A 19202-nucleotide genomic window follows, 5' to 3' on the forward strand; every position below is an offset into this window, starting at 1 on the left:
TTAAACCATATAGAGCATGTATGGGGAAAGTGAAAAGGATAGGTTGCCCAGCATAATTGCAAATCCAAAATTGAGCTGCGAGTAAAATTGCAGATGGAATAAATAAAATTGTCTCCGTCCACCTGCAGGTCATTAATTGATAGTATGGCAAAAAGGGTTGCAGCTGTAATTAAAGCTATGGGTGGGCCTACTAAAAATGAAAAATATGCTTAAAATAAACATGTTTTATTTATATTTTCACGATTTTTTAAGACTTAACACATCTATTGGGGTGCCCCATTAATATGGCCAAGCCTGTATGTCTTTCCATCGATTTTCTACGAGACAAAACCCGACTTCCTAGTTGAAAAAGTTCTTCCTCTTCGCAGAACGAAACTTGTAGAACGTCGCTCAGTCGTCTATGGACGAAAAGGGCTGCACGTGGAGGTCGTCGAAAGCGAAAGGCGGTCCAAGGTCGAGGTGGAGCACAATGGCCCGATTGGGGTTGCGGTCTACTTACGAAAAGTGGCGCGAGGCGCCGACGCGTTTTTTCTCTCGTCGCGAAATGACCGCGGTCAGTGGAGACGCCGACGCCGAAGCCGACGCCCGACTCTCCATGGGGGCGAGAAGACGCGATGAGGCAGCACCGGCACATATATGCCAGCGAACACGTGGTGCTGGAGACCGCTGGCCTGCTGCTGCCTCCGGTCAAGTCAGTTTTTCCTCCTTCCTCTTTCGTTACGACGCGCTGCCTATCTACTCGAGTGTCTTCCCCGAAGTTTTGACGCGAATTTTCAACTTTTCTCAACAATTGGTCTCGTCGGCCAGCCGAAGACTTTCAGAGCGTTCGTCTTCTCTAAAGAGCCGAGTCGGTATTTTCCGCGTCGCCCATCGATCGGCGTGCGAGGGTCAGCGCCCCGCTTCTCGGAAGGGCGTCTATCGTCCGGCAATCTGACCGCGATCTTTTCCGGTCGAGCGCCGGGGGAAAGCTCGCGAACCGACGACGCTCGACCCCGCGGGTCGCCTAGGTTACGAAAAGCAAACAGCCGGGAGAGCGACGACCCTCGGTCGAGATGGACGTCGGAGACTGGTTTCCCAGCCTGGCGGCGGTCTTCGAGCCCGACCTTTTCAGGCTAGCTCCCGTCGGCCGTTCGTTCGCTTCGCACCGCCGACACCACTTTTTCTACTTGATCGCTAAAACTAAAAATTAATCGTTTTTTACAGTGTTAAAAAAGTGAAAAATTAAGCAAACTTATCAACAATTTTCATTACTATTGTAATTTGTGTTCACTCGATTTCTATTATAGATTCCTTTCAAACGCACGAATTCTCCATAGTATTCGAGAAAAGTTTGAGAATGAATCATAAAACAGGAAATTCTTCACGGTGCCCACTCACAAACGATAATTAAATTACGTCATTATATCGCTTTGTACATTTCAATTGCGGGTTTCTTCGCGACGGTCGCTTACTTTTAATCAGTGCCGTAGAAAGAGTAGTTACGACCCGGGGGCAAAAATGCTGCCCCTTATTTTATTTTTTTGATTTTCCAATACGTCCATTATGTGAAAATGTTGTTAACAAAAAAATCTAATATATTGTTGAAAACTTTGAACAGTAAAAACAATATTTATATTAAGGCAAATCATTGATAGAAAAAAAATAATAAAACAAACGGAATTAGTGATTATTATATAATTATAATTCCAATCAATCATCACAGACTAGGTTTACCTAGATTTTCCTAATCTCACGAATGAATATCGTGATGATTAATTAAAATCGAGCTAGGTCGTACATATCTAGTATTGAAAATTCTCTAATAATGAAAAATCCTCCAAGTGAATAGTAGAACGAGAACTGTTCCGAAAAAAGTGACAACCACTGGATCTTGCTTGGGTGAGTGTGTTTCAGCCAAATTTAAACTATGGTTATCATTGTTCACAAATAATGTCATGTAATTCTTGGCAAAATCAAATATATTGTTTGAATATGGAGTATGCCCTTGCCCCCCCCCCTTCTCCTGCGCTACGGCCGTGCTTTTGATCAACGATTCGACAGAACGTTCCTATGAAGTATTTGGCCGATCTTTTCTGATGATTTCTTCACTTTTGTTGATTCCATAAGTGTCAAATATATAGTATTATAAGTGTTAAAAATTACATTACAGAAAAAAAAACATTAGTTTCGCCAGTAAAAATATATATCTACTAGTGAAAATGTATTTGAACTTCACTAGTGAACATATAACTTTACTGAAAAAATACACATTCACTGTAACATTTATAAACGGTGTCGCCCAGTACTGCTCTCCTTGCAAGCTCTTGCTCTTTTGACGAAATTTAAGATAACATCGTTGCATAATTGAGTTTTTATTGTGACAATAACACGTTGGATCTCCTCTTTAAGCTCTCCGATTGTTTGTGGCTTATTGGCATTCACGTATGACTTCAAAAATACCCAAAGAAAAAAAGTCGCATGATGTCAATCAAACGATTTTGGTGGCAAATTCTGATCCGCATTTCTTGATGTTCAATCAATCAATTAACTAATTCTCTTCGCTTAAAATGATCTGCTGGTTTGAATTGTTTTAGTCGATTGGATCTTGTAGGCATGCAGCTTCAGGTCTTTTGAGAACGATGACGAATTGATGTCCTTGGGTTTTCAGTAACACTTTCTCTCACTGCGGCTATGCTTTCGAAAGAACGCCCACTATTATGACGCATGGGTGACTTATTGTCCACAATCGAACCAGTTTCCTCAAATTTTGAAATACTTATTTGGAACATAATTTCGACCGAAAATTCCACGAAGTTGACGAAATGTTTTATCAAAACTTTTTCCATTTTTGTAATGAGTTTTAACAATAATTACGCGTTGTTCTTTCGTGTATCGTTCGGCCGGTTTCACACGTGCCGGATGGATTTGCCCGGCGTCGTGTAGTGGGGGTGTTGTATGGGCAGCGTCGGGCCGGCGCACAGTGTACGATTTGACCAATCTAGCTGGACAAAACTCAGAATCAGACGTATAGGATTTTAAATGGTCTCAAATTACAATTTAGAGATGTGGCAGCAAATAAAACACAATTTTGTTAATCCTACTAAATTTATTTGGATTGTAACAAAGTTTTTATGTGAGCAAAATGTTTTATGCTGCTTTTCTTAGGCAGTTTTCGTAACAAATAAATGTAAGGATCAGATGACATTAATAAATATTTAAATAAATCATAATTTGTGCGAACACGAGAAGTTTTTAATGTGTGACCTAATCTGACCTTCCTAATTTCTTTTTTTTGCCCTTTGAAGCCTCTTCAGACATTTGTTCTATTATTTCTGCTCCGTGTATCAGGATCTTATGCAATGTAGCTGGCATGTTATACCACGGGTATAGGATGATATATAAGTCTCGTATTTCCAAACAATATTGCTTAAATTTGTCCGGGTCCATTTTATAGCCAGACGCTATGACTGTAAGAATAGTAGATAAATTAAATTTTCTTTGATACTGGTGATACGAGCCGTTGCTTTAAAATCGTGAAAAACGCCCTTGCGGTGTTCCCATCTTTGCTCGTACCAAAACCTGGTTTAACTTTGTCTACTATGAGACTGACTTCTTTGAATTTACCCTTTATTTCATCCTTCTTCTTCTTTAGCACACATTTGCACAGTGAAATTGTTTGCAATAAATAAAGCCAACACTTCTTCCGGGGTGTAAGACCATTGTTCTTTTTTCACGCTAATTCGTCTCCGAACTTTTTTATAACCAGTAGCTCGTTTTGGTAAAACTGTCTCATTTTCCACTGGCTCGCACACTTAATTGTGCAGCAAAAGATAGCTGTGCATCGTTATATTTTTCCAATTGAACTTTGCGCTTTTGAAAACGCTTTTTTGGTCTACCAATACTGAAACTTGGTTTCGGTGACTATTCGTGGAACATATTAAACACTAATTCTTAATTTAACCTTTTTTCATAGACACTTAAAAATAAGTCTAATCCTACGAAGCCATTTCACACGAATCTTCTCACATTCTTTTTTCAGAAAGGTCCATAAGGGCTTCTTCTGATCTTGTGTAAGGAGCAAATCAACAAATCTTGACTTTACAAACATAATAACTTTGTTTAATCTACCTTTGGAAGGGATAGAACGCCAAAAGTCAAATAATGACTTTCGTGAAATTTGGGCACTTATAATGAAACAAATTTAAAATCTTTAGAATTGCACAAAATAATTATGTTCTTAAAAAACTATAATGATGCGAGAATACGTTTAGAGTTTTGTCATGCCTTGACTCAACTTGACTACATACTTTAAGACCATCCAAAGTTATTTTTTGTGTTTTTTTTGTTGTTTTGAAAATGGTATATTTTAAGACAGTATTCCTAAGTATTCACGAATATTTTGGTGGATTAAAATGCAATGATAGATTGATAATTAATTACCTCTAGTTGAAGAATCCATCACTAAAAAGTACTTAAATCACACAAAACACAGTAAGACAAGCACAAACGTCAATGTTCACAGCTGCACTAAGCGGCTAATCGCGGCTACCTAGATCCAAAACGGTAACTTTGCCCATTTTTATTGAAGGGATCGCGACTCAAAAACTGTTTTGGAGTACGTTACCGGTTGTAGGGAACATTCAAGGGTATAGTAATATTAAAAAAAGCAATATCTGAACATTATAATTTTAGACTTTTGTCCACCTAGATTAGTCAAATCGTATACTGTGCGGCGCCGGATGGATTCGTCCGGCACGTCTGAAATAGTCAGTACTAGTAATCTTCAAAAAATCTTTTGAATATGTTGGCATCATTCCTCCCACCCCCGGTGATATATATTTCTATTAGCGAAAATATAATTCAACTGATAGGCGCTAGTGAAATTATATACTGCTTTAAAATGCCTATGAAACTAAATTTGACAGTCGCGAAATATCCATTTGCTGTTAAAACCTACACGAATTAACCAAACCCAACTTGACCTAATGAAAGTTTTAAAACTAATTATAGCTTTAGAACTTTTTAAGTCAAGTCCAAAATACAAACTCATCTCTCAGCTTAAAATAAACGGAAGAAGTAGAAATATTGCTTCACAGTTTAAATGCACTTCACTTCTTCTTTCTTCTTCACTTCACTTTTAAAAATATGATAGCTATTCTTACTGATATTACTACGGTTTTCTGGTATGATAATTCTGAACGAACATTCAAGTTTCAAAGCAAGCTTCCGAATTGTATATCTGGGTATCACGAATTGTACAAAAAATAGCAAAGCCATCGCAAAACTTAATCACTGATTATATTGTCAAAGTGGAAAAATCAACATGCGAAGTTGATGCTAATTTTATTTGTGAAGAACCATTATCTTCGAGATAATGACTTCTGACGCCGTGACTATTTCTTCCAGTGATGAAAGTGATTTCGAACCAGTTCGTAAATCATTCAGAACATTCATATAGTGACGATAATTCTAAAGAAAAAATGTAAAATAATGATTAACTTTTTTATAAAAATATGAATAAATATTTTCGAAGGAATATTTATTTTTCTGAAATTTAATAAAAAAAATTTATGCGATTTTTGGTATATTTTAGCTTATTGATTTAGTTTTATGCAGTTTTAGAAAATTATGGAGCGTATCCTTTATTTTTATACATGGGTCAAGTTTTTTTATGCGTTTTCCTGTGGAACGTATCTACCACATAAAAAGAATTTTGTGTGTAGTTTCAAGTGTACTATAAAATAGGCAAATTCGAATAAGACTAGTTCAGTGGCCATTGACTCTTATTTTCGTTTCGTTGCGATAACTTCTCAGAATTTCTCGGAGCTTCGGATGTATATTTTATGATGTAGATAATTCGGAAAAGAAACATCTGCGTTGCCTCAATCTATATATCGAATCATCTATCAAAGCTATCGACGCATTTCGACCGGCTTCGACAGAATAACGTACCTTTTAACAGAGTCACTGAGGTCTATCCATTTCGTCATATAATAATTGAAAAAGAGATGACAACTTTGGGTGTATGCCTCACCGATTTGCTCTAAAGTACAAGATGCAGATATACGTTTGATGTACTCATCATTACTCCTTTCTATATTTTAAACAAATTTAGAGAAATTAGAAATTTTACTATATTTTTTATGTTGAAATAGTGAGAGTTATAAACTATCAAAATCAATCATTTACGTAAATATAGCGATAACAATTTGAAGACGTCCGTGCACTGCGAGTATCGGAATAATAATGAAATAATCGGAAAGCATATGACAACTTTGCTCGGCGCAAGTGGACCAATGAAATACCATTGTGAAATATGAGATAAGCCTCAAGTGGTTCTGTTAAATGAAACGAAGTATAGATTGCTTACTTTATATATATATACTATATTATTCAAACGTCGAGACACCGATTAAAAATGAAAATTTCACGATGGTATGTTTTTTAGTTGACTGTTTAAAAAAAACGATTCTAAATAACGCCCCTATTATTTTTAATTCCATTATTATCGTTTTTATAACCGGCTCTACGGATAGAAATAAATAATGATACGCGGCAATGCGAAGCAAGTGCGAGAAAAACTATAACATAAAAACTGTCTCCCTCGCTTGCTTTTCGCTCACGGACGACCTTTCGCAGTGGCCCAACGGCCGGTCGCAGTTTCCAGCGCATGGCGCAGATGATGGACTCGCTCATCCTGGACAACTTCCAGCCGTTCTCGTTCACCAAGATCGCCGCTACCCACCGCGCGCCCAGATACGCGAGCCAGGCCGGAAAAAGAGCGGCGAACGGCCGGACCGAGAGCCATCCTCCGGTGGAGAAACTGCGCGCTCTCTATAAAGGTGAGTTTATTCCGTGTCTTTTCGAGTTTGTCTCGCTGACTTCTCGCCCTTTTCAGAGACTCGGCCGCCTGGCAGGGGTCCCGGCGACGGGCAAGAGAGCAAGGCGACGACCGCGCCCTCCAAGGACACAGTCACCGAGCGGTGGATCGCCTCGCTGCGCAGGAGAGACCCGGAGCTGCAGCCCGCCCTGCCCTCGATCGCACCCAGGTCCACGTGCCGCTCTAGCTCGATGGGCAAGTCGAGATCTGTGGAGAGGCTGCCCACGCACCGGCCGCACAGGGAGAGGAAGCCTCCCCCGATCAAGACGAAGCGGAAGCCCGCGGGCGACGACGCCTCGGGCGCCGAGCGCGACAAGGACGAGAGGAGCTTCGACGCGACGGGCTACGAGGCGCATCTCGTCGACACGCTCGAGAAGGAGATCCTGCAGAGGAACCCGAACGTGGCGTGGGACGACGTGGCCGGGCTTGCCGAAGCCAAAGCAGTGCTGCAAGAGGCCGTGATCCTGCCGAGCGTCATGCCCGACTTCTTCAAAGGCATCCGCCGGCCGTGGAAGGGCGTGCTGGTGGTCGGGCCCCCGGGCACCGGCAAGACGATGCTCGCCAAGGCCGTCGCCACCGAGTGCAAGACGACCTTCTTCAACGTGTCTTCCAGCTCGCTCACCTCCAAGTACCGAGGCGAGTCGGAGAAGCTCGTGCGGCTGCTGTTCGAAATGGCCAGGTTCTACGCGCCCAGCACCGTCTTCATCGACGAGGTGGACTCGCTGTGCGCCGCCAGGGGCAGCGACACCGAGCACGAAGCCAGCAGGAGGTTCAAGGCGGAACTGCTCATCCAGATGGACGGCCTCAACGCGACCAGGTCAGTTTAGCTCTGTTACGCCTCGAAACGGCCACACCGGCGCTCACGTTCCAATTCGCAGCGAGGAGGAGAAGGTCATAACGGTGCTAGCGGCCACCAACCACCCTTGGGACATCGACGACGCGTTCAGGCGGAGGTTCGAGAAGCGGGTGTACCTGGGTCTGCCGGACGGTGCGTACGATCCATACGGAGCGTCGTCGATTTTTTCTTATTTCACTTTCCCGGTTTCGGTTTCAGGCGAGACGCGGCTCGCTTTGCTGGAGCGCTGCATGCGGAACGTGGCGGTGGACGAGAGGCTGGACTCTAAGGCGCTCGCGGAGAAACTGCGAGGGTACACGGGCGCCGACGTGGCCAACGTGTGCCGCGACGCCTCCATGATGGCCATGCGCCGGAAGATCGCAGGCAAGACGTCCGAAGAGATCAGGCGCATCCGCAAGGAGGAGATCGACCTGCCCATCACCGAGGCCGACTTTCTGGAGGCCGTCCGGAAGTGCAAGCGGACGGTCAGCGACGAAGACGCAGCCCGCTACGAGAGGTGGATGGAGGACTTTGGTTCCTCCTAGCGCGTCGCGCGTTAATGTGATAAAAATATTGGTAACGTTTCGTTTTAATAGGATTTTATAATGAAACACTAAAAACGGTCGCCGTAACATTTATAAATATCGACATATCTCTATAAACAATAACACAACACGTTCAGCGTTACGAACACACGTACGAGAAGAACGACGCATTCCTCGTCGCGACCGATTCGGTCGAAAGCAGCGCACGTTTCGTCGGGGGAAACGAGCGTCGAACGGTCACTGGCGTTTGGACAGCGCCCCTCGCGCATTCCATGCGTTGATCAGGTTGGTCGCGAAGTACAGGTAGAAGCAGTGAACTTGAGAAGCCAGCGCCGCGAAACCGTGCCACAGCAGTCCGTACGGGTATCCCTGAAAACATTGTAAATATTTTTAGTTAAAAATAAATAAAAATTGTCAACTGTTTATTTTATTTTCTACTTAATTATTTTTTTAATATTTAAGCATATGCATCAGCGATTATGAAGTCTCGAGAAGCGAGACGTTCGACGAAAACTTTTGTTTGCTTATCGTTAAATCATGTTAAATTTATTTTAAAAAATATTTATTTTTTGTTTACATTTTATATATAATATTTATTTAAAATTTAAGTCATTTTTTTTATAATATAAATAATTTTACAGACATACTAATTATATATAATATACATGTTACTGGTTTATAACCATTTTCATGTTTACAATTAGTTATTAGCTAAATTAATAAAAAAAAAAAATAATATAAAATAAAACGTTTGTAGTTATAATTTAAGGGGGAAATATATAAAATCCTTTACAATTTAAGCGAAAGAAAAATTGAAATATAAGAAACAAATAAAAAAAACAATAAATTAAATGATAATTTGAGTATGTTTCATTGAAGAACTGGAATTATTCATATGTTGTCTTTAGTCTCTAAATCAACATGTTTTTATCGTAGTCACCGATACACGAAATTAGTGGGTTAGTGTGGTCTCGCGAGATATTTTTATAATATTTTCTGGTATGTAAATGAGAATTTGAAAGTTAATATGCATTTTCTTAAGATTAGTATAAAAATGTGTATTATGTATTATTTTTAAAACTTTGTTTTGAATGAGTTGTAATTTAGAAAAATTAATATTACTAGTTTTACTCCACACCAAACAGGCATATGCTAAAATGGGTCTAATTAATTGTTTATAAATTAAAATTTTATAAATTAAATTAAAAGATATCGGTCTGAGGGCCGCAATGGCGGCAAGCCCGTCAGAGAAAAATTCCAAAACAGGTATTTAACGCTTGTTTTCCATTTGACATTATTACCCTCTCCATTTAGGAGAGGTGGTGGCAGAGTTTTTCTACGTTTTGTGAATATAATTGCTTCTGTTTTAATTCGGTTGATTTTAATTTTCCACCTCTAAAAATATTTGTTTAATATTTCAGTTATTCATGGAGTGCTTACTCAGATACGTCATTTCAGCTTTTTCCAGGGGGGGGGGGGCAAAAGTTTGCCAGTCAATATTTTTCCCATTTGCCGCATACGAGATTTAGTGAATTATGTATTGAGTTGTTCACACGGAAGCCATGCGGTAAAAATGTTATATTCGAGAAAAAATATACTGATCGAACTTGTCATTGAAGTCCGGGAAATCTCATGATGCAATGGCACCTATTTTTATATTGTCTCGTTCACACGAACAAACTTGTCCCTCGAACTCGTGCGCAGATGCAATGCAGTGTAGTGATCTCTTATCAAAATGGAGAGTGAATTCCTGATATTGATCAAAATGTTTATTTCGCCGATTGAAAAACAAGTTGTAAATAAATATTTATCCAGATTTGGAGACTTGGGATGAAAAAATGAAATGTATTCAATTTGCCAAGGTACAGAACCCTCAAGATAATTGGTAAATGTTGAGCCAATATTATTGGTTTGTACACTTGGCTCGTTTTGCAAATTGAATACATCAAAATGAAAGCAGTGCAATTTACAATTTTACAAATTGTGGTTGTGTGAAATGGTGACTCGTATTTGATAAAACTTTGATACATTAAGAAAACATTAAGAAAATATCTAAGAGAAGTGAGAAGTGATAATTGTTTTTGCGCCCTCCTATTGACCAAAATTTAGTTTAACCCACACTTATATTAAAAGTAGAAAAAGAGTTAAAAAACATTTATACAATTTCAAGATTAAAACGATAATACCTGCCAGACGAAGACGGCGTTGTCGGGCAGGTCGTCTTGGGGGTGCTCGGCCCCGACGGGGGAGTAGTCGTCCGAGAGGTAGCGGTAGCTCTCGGGCAGGTATCGGACGAAGCAGAAGAACACGGGGGCCAGGCCGAGCAGACAGACGCCGGCCAAGGAGCGCTTCATGAGGTCGGCGCGGTTCTTCTTGGCCGCCTGCAGGCCGGCCACGGCGGCGAGGGCCGAACCGCACCACAGGTACTCCCAGCGCAGCGGCTTGGGCACGCGCAGCTCCTCGATCTCCAGCACGAACACGTCGAGCCGGTCGAGCGCGTCGGCCGACAGCTTGGCCAGCATCGCCAGCAGCAGCAGGCAGTGGAAGAACACGCAGTATCGCAGGCGGGACTTGTTGAGCGCGCTGTCCGGAAATAGCTCGAGGTTAGCTGTTGGCCGGGATAGTACACTCGGTCTCTACAGTCTCTACAGTCTTCACCCTATACTACCTCGCCTGGTAGTGCGCCGCCACGCGCTGCCTGTGCTCGAAGTCGGCGCCGTCCGTGCCCGCCACCGTCGCCCCGCGGCTAGCCATCTTGCGACCGTCGCTCCGGACGAACGTCGAAAATATTTTTTCGACGTCACCTAGCGCGCATGCGCTTTGATAACGCGATATACCTAGTTTTTAATTTCGTCAATGGCCGTGATTCATTTTTTTTCTTCTCTGATTTACAATTTGCTGCTTTTTTTATCTTGTGCTCCGTATAATATAATTATTTACATTACATGTTTTTTATTATTAACAGTGTTACAGTGTATCATATCAAAATATGACAAATATATATATATATATTATTTTGCAGGAAATATTTTTTATTCAAGTATAAACTTGTTTACATGGTGTTTTACATAAAATATTTTTAAATAAATTTAACCGACTTGGACCTTCTTGATAATATTGTATAATTTAAATAATGTCTTTATTTACCGAAACGTTAAATTTGTAAGCACTCGACAGTGTTGCCAGTCAATTAAATTAATACAAAATCATCCTAATTTAATATAAATACTGATCGTTCATTATTTACATAGTATAGTTAAAAAGCGAAAAAATATTTCATACGTTACAATACGCTAGGGTTCGATGCAGGAAATAAGAAACAGCGTTTTAATATATTAATCTTTATTTACATTATTTATAAATAACGAAAAACCAGTATAAATACGAATTATATTTCTTCACATTTCCTTGGAATAAATTAGTTCATAGAGATCGTTCCCGCCCGACTTTCTCGGTCGAGACCGTTTTGGGATTACAAGTCCCACGAGAAGAGGTGGTGCTTGACTAGCATGTCGCGTACGCCGTCTTTGAGCGGCTGGCTCTGCGTCTCCCGCTTCGCCGGCAGCTCCCAGTCGGGATTCAGGTTAAAGGCGAACTGAGAGAGCACGCGCAGCTCGCATTTGATCTGAACCCATCCGGGCGAGTTGACGAAGGACCACGGATGATACCACTTCCGCACGACGTCCGCGCAGGAGCACAGCGCCTCCAGCCACAAATGCAGCGCCTGCTCGTTCAGCCCCAGGCACACCAGCGAGCGCAGCTTCACGTCCATCTGCGCGTGGGCGTTGTCGTGCGACAGGTTGATCGCCTGCACGCACCGGTACAGCAGCTGCGGACGCAAAAGTGAGAACCCGATTCGACCGACCCTTCGCTACCGACGTCGGCGCTCACCTCCTCCGGAGCCAGCACTTTCCCGTCCTCGTCCAGCCGGTACGTCTTGCACAGCACCAGCCTACTGTACACCGAGTTGAAGTCCTTCTCCACTTCTCTGGACGCCGCCTCCTCGATAAACAGCCACGGATGGCAGGGACCCCCTGAAGAGAAAAACGGATACGGTCTTTTTTTTTCGTCTCCCGAGTCCGATCGCACCGTACGCGATATTTTCGCCGCAAAGATACGCACGTAACATTAAGTTTCGGTTGAAAAAATTCGATTATAATATATAGTATCTATTAAGTGGTCTCCAAAGTTAGGTACGCGTACCCAAAAGGGTACGCGAGTCGATTCTTAGGGGTACGCCAACTGGCAATAACATTATCGTAAACAGCAAAGAAACGATAAATTGACAACTGCAGTTTAAATATTTAAGTCAAATTCGATTATTTACAAACGTATGTTTATATTAAGGGGTACGAACTACATCTTTTGTCGTTTAAGGGGTACGCGAGTAAAATAGCTTGCCGAGCACTGTATTAACGCATTGTTTGCGGGCCTTTTTGTACTTAGGGCCAGAGTAATTATACTTCACTACCGCCAAAGTAAAAAATATAATTTAGTGAAATACTAATTTTAAAACTAACCATCTACTGCAGTATCGAACAGACAATATAAGATATTTTAGAATTTCGAATATATTTTATTATCACATTCGAATATATTTTTTGTGCTGCACACACTCGACATCTACGGACCCCCTATTTTTACAGGTCCCGCAAATAATACGTTAAATTCAATTAAAATCGAAATGTAAGTTTTAAAACTTATTTTTACCGACTGAAATTGGTAAAATTTCACTATCGCATCTTTGTGGCAAAAAATGTTAAATTTCCAAACGGAGTTATTAAATAGGTAAATTTTGTCCGAGAGCGGAAACGACGCACCCAAAAAACTCGGCCTTTTTATTCCGTGCGAGAGCACTCTGCGGAAGGCGGGCGCCAACGTCCCCCTCACCAAGTGGGTGACCCTCTGCGACACGGCGTCGTCGCCCGCCGTGCAGTACCGCTTGCTGCGCTCGTCCAGCAGCTGCACGAAGCGCGCCGGGAACCAACCCCGCAGCCCGTTCAGCTCTCCGACCCAGCAGTGCTCGTCCCTGTACGACAGGATTGTGATCACGTCGTTCTTGCGGAAGCCCAGCTCGTCGTCGTCGTGCCTCTCGAAGTCTGAAACGGATATCGAAATTTACGATCTGCCCTCTCCGGTTTCTCCTCACCGCGGCGACCGACCTAAGAGGGCCTTCGCCCGCCGCTTCCGGTCGCGGGATACGTTCGCGAAGTTGTCGTGGTCGGCGGCGTGGCTCTGCATGTCGTAGTCGGCGACCGTCGACACTTTGCTCGCCAGCTGCGGCTCCACCGTCAGAAAGTGACGTGCGACCTGAGCGACGATAACGATCACGTAAGATTGAACATCAGTAACGATGCGTATTTCGAGCATCCACTTTTTCCAATTTTCATTTTAAAGAAAAAAAATTTTTTTAGTCATTTCTTCCAATAGCAAAAAAGACAATCTCTAAATGAGATAAAAAAAACATTTCTTTCAATCGCAAATTGCTCGAAATATGCGTCTCTAAACATCACGCTCGAAAAGAGTCAAATTCGAGCGATCGTCCGCTTCACCTGCAGGATGGCTTCTCTCAAGTCGACCAAGATTTCGGTCTGCTTCACGTTTTTGCATTTGGAGTCGTCCTCGGCGTTCTCATCGCCAAACAGCAGCGTTTGAAATGCAGACTTGTTCTTCTTCACCTGTCTCCTGAGAGTGGAAAGCGAGAGGGTGAAAATTCGAGTCGCGTCTATGGTTCTAAATTATTCCTAGTTTTCAACTATGCGAATATTGAATAAAAAATGGATCAAGTATTCGAATAATCGAGTATATTCGTATTTTTTTCTCAGTTTTACCAATATTAATTTATTCAACCAATTAGTGCAAAAAATCAATTAATTGCCTGTAGATTAATTTGAATTTTAATTAACTTTTTGAATTTCAAAAGGAAAACGTTTAATTCATTATTTTACATACTTTTTGATCAGGAATGTCATTTCAGCATTTTCAAATCACCAAAATTAAGATCAGCTGCGATTGAATATAAATATTTATCACAATTGATGGAACATTTTAAACATATAAATTTATCGAATTTATTATATATACAATAGCTAATAATGTTTGAAACGAATTTGATATACATAAAGATCAGATCTATATCGGCGTTTATTTTGTGCGGATTTGTATATAAACTAAATAGCTAGAAATAAATTAACTGCGACCAAATTATTAACTGATTGAAACAAAATGTTTACGTCTTGATACACCAAAAACAAAAATGTAACACAAACTTCACAAAAATTTGCAACGCACCTGTTTTTGAGATAAGCATTAAGCTTTGTTAGGCCTTTTCAACGTTTTGTTTCGTTCAATGAACGAATTCTGCGAATTTCGGTCATAGTAAAAACGGCCAATAAACATTCTATTAACTTGTAAAGCATTTTTTTGTAAACATTGGCCGACAGGCAGTTTCGCGAGAACTTTGCACAACACAGATTTATAAGAAAAAGATATGATAACTTTTGAATTAAACAGAATTAAAAAACAAAAATTATCAAATGTTCTGCATTGTATTGGTGCATATGTTAAAATTATTTTATCAGTGGTTTTTAATCTGTGGGTTGCATAAAATAATAATTAATATCATAAAATTTAACATAATATTCATGTTACCTTTTTAAGGTTTTTAACTAACGGGTTAGAGTTAGAACGATTTCTATTTCTGTCATGGTAATTTACTTTAAGTTTATCGAAGTAATCGCGTAAAGTGTCTATTTTTAAATCTGTATGTATATTTCAGTTTCGGACAAACAATTGAGGTTACAAACATAAGGTACATGTATTTGGACAAGAAAAAAATATTTATCGAATATTCATATAGTTAAAAATTAGGCGAATAATTGGAATCCTAGTTGCGTCGGAACCCCTCACCTGGAGAGCTGCTGCTTGGGCAGGTTAGCTGCCGTCGCAGGATCCCCTCCCAGTAGCGCGCCCCGGTCGGCCATCAGGTAAGCCAGATGCCGCCTCCTCTGAGCGTCTACGGACGCTCGGGAGAGCGCCTCGCCGCCCAGCTCTTCGGCGACGGCGATCAGCCGCTCCACGTCGTCCAGACTTCCGGGCAGGTCCGACAGGGCGTTGAATATCTGAGCGGAGTTGGACAGCTCTGTCAAGCTCGGTTCCTGCGAAGGCGCGAAATCGGTCAGGGCGACTCGGAGAGCGGTCGGTCGGTGGCGGGCGCTAATCGACGGGCGCTAACCTTGATCTTCAACATGGCCATTGTGATTCGGAATATGACGACGGAGCCGTCCAAAAAGAACAGGTCCCAAATTCTGAGCAAAATTCTCATATGGACGACGTTGGCGAACAGCGCCAGGAACCACTGCAGAGTGATCAGAGAGAGTTCTATGTCGTGATTGCACAGCACTTGATCGACGGTCGGGAGGTAATTGGCGACCAGAGACCGCAGCACTCTCTGATCCGCCTGAACGCCTATGAGAGTGGAGGAGTAATACGAGGCGGGCAGGAGATCTTCGACGATGGTCGCCATCATCCAAAAGGCGTCTTCCTCTTCCATCAGCAGCAAGAGCGAGGCGGCTATCACGCCCGTTCCCTGGCAATACCTGAAATGGCAAAATAACTCCGGTGCTACAGTGCGATATTGAATTGGACGAACCCGATCTCGGGGTACAGCCAGGCCAGTCCGCGCAGCACTCTCCGCAGTCGAGGCACCCCCGTGCCGGTCGAGCGAGAGAAGCAAGCGTTGCTCGGCAGGGTCCTTATCAGGTCCTTCTCGATCTGCTTGGAAGTCATGAGGCCGTCGTCGCCGGAGGCCTTCTCTATGTCTTTGTACGTCACGTCGGACTGCAGCTTCTTTCGGAGCGCGCCTGCGAAAGAAAGCGAACAGAGTAGAGCAGAGAACGGGAGCGAAACGACATACCGAAAAGTAAAAAGAAGCGCAAGAAACCCGATAGCCTCGTCCACATTTGCGGCCTCAGCGAATGCGGGATCCCCCGTTTGACCATGCTCCTCAATTTGTCCGCTCCGTCGGAGGACGGGCTCGTTTCCTCGTCGGGGAACTCGACATAGGCCAGCCACTGCAGTCTGAAAACGAGAGAGTACAGCAAGAAAGGAATATAGAGAGATAAACCTCCATAATACCTCCGCTGGTTGTCTTCTTGTGCGCGTTCGGGCGAAGGCTCCGCCTCGTCCCGGTCCTCTTCGACCCGAAAGCCGAACTCGTCGAAGCGGTAGTCGGATCCTCCCGGATCGCCGGCGTCCTCCGGCGGAACCCGAGAATGGGGCCACATGCTGGGCGTGAGAGCGGAGAACGGGCCCCCGGGCTCGGGCCTGACCTCTTCCTCGTCGAGCTGCAGGTTTTCGACGGCGTCCGTCAGCTCCTCGGGGTCTTCCTCGCGCAGAGCGGCGTCGATGTTCTTCTGAAATGACGTTTTCGTTCAAAACGTTCAAACTTATCGATCGCATGGTCGACAGGTCGATCGCTCACTCGGTGGTCCTCCTTGCCCACGTAGCCCTCGTGGTCTCGACCCGCGAACAGAGACTTGGCGATCTCCATCTTTCCTAAAACATACTCCTACCTATTACATTTGACAACTGTGCGTGACGTCGCGCGGTGTTGCCGCACTGAAAAAACCATGTAATTGGCGTTCATGTCCTTTTACATTGCCTGTGAAGTTCAACATTCCTAGGAATTGTCGTAGTGCTTGGTGTAGGATATTTACTTATCTCGTCAACCTTTTGCGGTAAGGGTCGTGTGCCATTTTCCGAGACTGCATATTCGAGAAATTCAACTTCTGATTCTCCGAAGTTGCATTTGGACGGGTGTATGATTAGTCCGTATTGTTGCAACTGTTCGAACAATGTCTTCAGATGAAATTGGTGCTCTTGTTCTGAAATTGACTGAAGTTTCGGCATTCGAATGAGCCAAATGGTGTAACGATTGCCGTTTTTTATGTCGTCTAACTAGGTCGATCGTTGGAAATATCTTCTTGAAATCACAAAAAATAAGTAGCAATATTTTAATAATATTTTATTAATGATTAACGGTTGTTTACATTGTAAAAGGCGGAATGCGTGGAAGATTGCCAGTGTAGAGAAAAATCGTCTCGCTAGTGCAACTCAAATCTAAATGTAAATCGGCCCCCATAATATATATTACATTATGCTTTAAAAAGATGATAGCTACCCTTACATATATTACTAAGGACTTGTGATGTAAGAGTGCTGTAAGATGTAAGAGTACGCAAAAACAATTATCATTTTTCAGAAGTGAAAAATCAACAGCAAAAGCAATAAAATCAATAAGAACGCTCATGAGGGATAATTTTTTTTGTGCTCTCCTATTGGTCAAAATTCGGTTTAGTGATTCGATTTTCACTTATTGTAAGTCGTAATATTGTTATAAAGTATTAATATGAATATATAACATGGATTTCAAACAGTTAACCAACTTTTGACAGCTTTCTGATTTACAGTCATTTATTAAATATGGAGTAAAATTAATTGTAAATTGAGAGTTTTTGTTTACGGCAGCACTGGATTTGTTATGACGTTCCGAAATGTGGGTGTTCGGATACGGATCTCTCGTTTGGAAGGTGGACTTTCCGGTGCGCAGGTCGCTGGTGGGTCACATCGACGGCTACGTGCGCCGCTTCTACCAGCACAGTCTGGACCACAGAGGAGTGCCGCACAAGGTTCCGCACACTTTATATTGTATTAAAAGTAAAACGCTGCAGTCACTATTGATATATTTTTAGCCGGGGCGGGTGGTGACGCTGCTTCCGGGCGTTCCCGAAGACGCCGTCTGGGGCCGAGCGTACGAGATCGACCCCGAAGACGAGCGCCGAGTCGCAGAACACTTGGACTTCAGAGAGAAGAACGGATATTCCAAGCGAACGGTCACCTTTCGGCCTGAGGATGCGACGCTCGAACCCTTCCAACTCTGCATATACGTGGCCACACCGGACAACCCCTCCTTTGCGGGTAACCCCTCCTTCGCGCTAGCAATGTCGAAACTTTCATCGCATCCGGATTGAATTCGATTCAGGAGAAGCCGACGTAGAGAGCATCGCGCGCCAGGTGTTCCATTCGGAGGGACCTAGCGGAACGAACAGAGAGTACGTGTACAGATTGGCCGCCGCCATGAGGGAGATCGCTCCCCACGTCGACGACGACCATCTGTTTGGGCTGGAAAAAGCAGTCGAGCGGATGGAGTCGCAAAGTCGCACCGAATAAATTATTAAAATGTTTAACCAACGACATCTCTGTCAAAATATTCATGTCGTGTTTCCAAATATATCAAATTCTTAATATTTTCCTTATTATATTAAAGCTATAATACAACAACAACAAAAAATCGATTTGTTAGGCGACGTTGGATTTTATTTTTAAATTATAACAAAAAATAATGTTATTGATCACATTTTTGTTTTGGTTAATTGAAACAAAATTTTGTTCCTCTGTGAAAATGAAACCAATGAAGATTAAAAAACTCATCTTGGTGAAAATAGTGACGAAGAAGAAGAATGGTCAACAGAAGACAACGAGCCCGAGATTCCACCACCACCGCCATTGGAGAACCAGGTGAAACTTTTCGCAGCGATGTTGACGAAAATAAACTGATCAAATTTATTGTAAATAGATACCATGCACAAAACTAAAAAGTGGAAAGACACTACCGTAAATGAGTTGAAAAAATGTATGGGTCTTATATTACTCGTGGACAAGGTGAGAAACCTGAGACAATTATTGGACCGCAGATAAGTACACGGCGACAATGCCAAGAAATAGATTTCGACAGATTTGGCATTTCAGTAATAATGAAGACTACACCTTTTTCAGAACGTCTAGTGCAGTGGTTCTTAACCGGTGCACCGCGAAAAATTGGTAAAAACGAGAAAATTCGCAAAATAGTAAAAACCAAAAAAGTTGACGAAAGAGTTAATGTGATTTCGATTTAGCCGAATCG

The 19202-nt window shown here is 42.4% G+C and overlaps 4 protein-coding genes across 8 annotated transcripts; 2 read left to right on the plus strand and 2 right to left on the minus strand.

Annotated features, from left to right (window-relative positions):
• Nucleotides 1–480: 480 nt before the first annotated feature.
• Nucleotides 481–8662, plus strand: kat-60L1 (katanin p60 ATPase-containing subunit A-like 1). Of its 2 annotated transcripts, XM_088183608.1 has the most exons (5): nt 481–691; nt 6619–6821; nt 6878–7676; nt 7738–7847; nt 7914–8662. In XM_088183608.1, the coding sequence occupies exons 1-5, from the start codon at nt 615–617 to the stop codon at nt 8237–8239; spliced, it is 1515 nt and encodes a 504-aa protein (XP_088039734.1). In that variant the 5' UTR covers nt 481–614; the 3' UTR covers nt 8240–8662. The 2 variants fall into 2 exon arrangements, with proteins under 2 accessions (XP_088039734.1, XP_088039733.1); XM_088183607.1 differs by having other exon boundaries at nt 500–691; nt 7738–8662.
• On the minus strand, nt 8313–11067 carry jagn (jagunal). 2 transcript variants are annotated; one of them, XM_088183615.1, is made up of 4 exons: nt 10908–11067; nt 10426–10822; nt 9847–9989; nt 8313–8608 (listed from the first exon to the last, which is right to left on the minus strand). In XM_088183615.1, exons 1-3 carry the CDS (start codon nt 10991–10993, stop codon nt 9870–9872), a joined length of 603 nt encoding a protein of 200 aa, XP_088039741.1. In that variant the 5' UTR covers nt 10994–11067; the 3' UTR covers nt 8313–8608; nt 9847–9869. The 2 variants fall into 2 exon arrangements, with proteins under 2 accessions (XP_088039741.1, XP_088039739.1); XM_088183613.1 differs by lacking the exon at nt 9847–9989.
• A 497-nt stretch (nt 11068–11564) lies between these two features.
• On the minus strand, nt 11565–16832 carry LOC148236264 (small G protein signaling modulator 3 homolog). 2 transcript variants are annotated; one of them, XM_088183600.1, is made up of 11 exons: nt 16722–16832; nt 16376–16650; nt 16182–16318; nt 15891–16101; nt 15474–15837; nt 15149–15396; nt 13792–13924; nt 13402–13549; nt 13060–13338; nt 12131–12273; nt 11565–12068 (listed from the first exon to the last, which is right to left on the minus strand). In XM_088183600.1, the coding sequence occupies exons 1-11, from the start codon at nt 16788–16790 to the stop codon at nt 11712–11714; spliced, it is 2364 nt and encodes a 787-aa protein (XP_088039726.1). In that variant the 5' UTR covers nt 16791–16832; the 3' UTR covers nt 11565–11711. The 2 variants fall into 2 exon arrangements, with proteins under 2 accessions (XP_088039726.1, XP_088039725.1); XM_088183599.1 differs by having other exon boundaries at nt 16376–16653.
• A 916-nt stretch (nt 16833–17748) lies between these two features.
• Nucleotides 17749–18606, plus strand: LOC148236265 (putative glutathione-specific gamma-glutamylcyclotransferase 2). Of its 2 annotated transcripts, none has more exons than XM_088182792.1 (3): nt 17749–17856; nt 17992–18217; nt 18282–18606. In XM_088182792.1, exons 1-3 carry the CDS (start codon nt 17794–17796, stop codon nt 18467–18469), a joined length of 477 nt encoding a protein of 158 aa, XP_088038918.1. In that variant the 5' UTR covers nt 17749–17793; the 3' UTR covers nt 18470–18606. The 2 variants fall into 2 exon arrangements, with proteins under 2 accessions (XP_088038918.1, XP_088038917.1); XM_088182791.1 differs by having other exon boundaries at nt 17752–17928.
• The last annotated feature ends 596 nt before the right edge of the window (nt 18607–19202 follow it).

This window comes from Plectrocnemia conspersa, unplaced genomic scaffold (genome assembly GCF_051122295.1).
Source record: "Plectrocnemia conspersa isolate PC_06_02 unplaced genomic scaffold, ASM5112229v1 ptg000003l, whole genome shotgun sequence".
Taxonomy (NCBI): Eukaryota; Metazoa; Arthropoda; class Insecta; order Trichoptera; family Polycentropodidae; genus Plectrocnemia; species Plectrocnemia conspersa.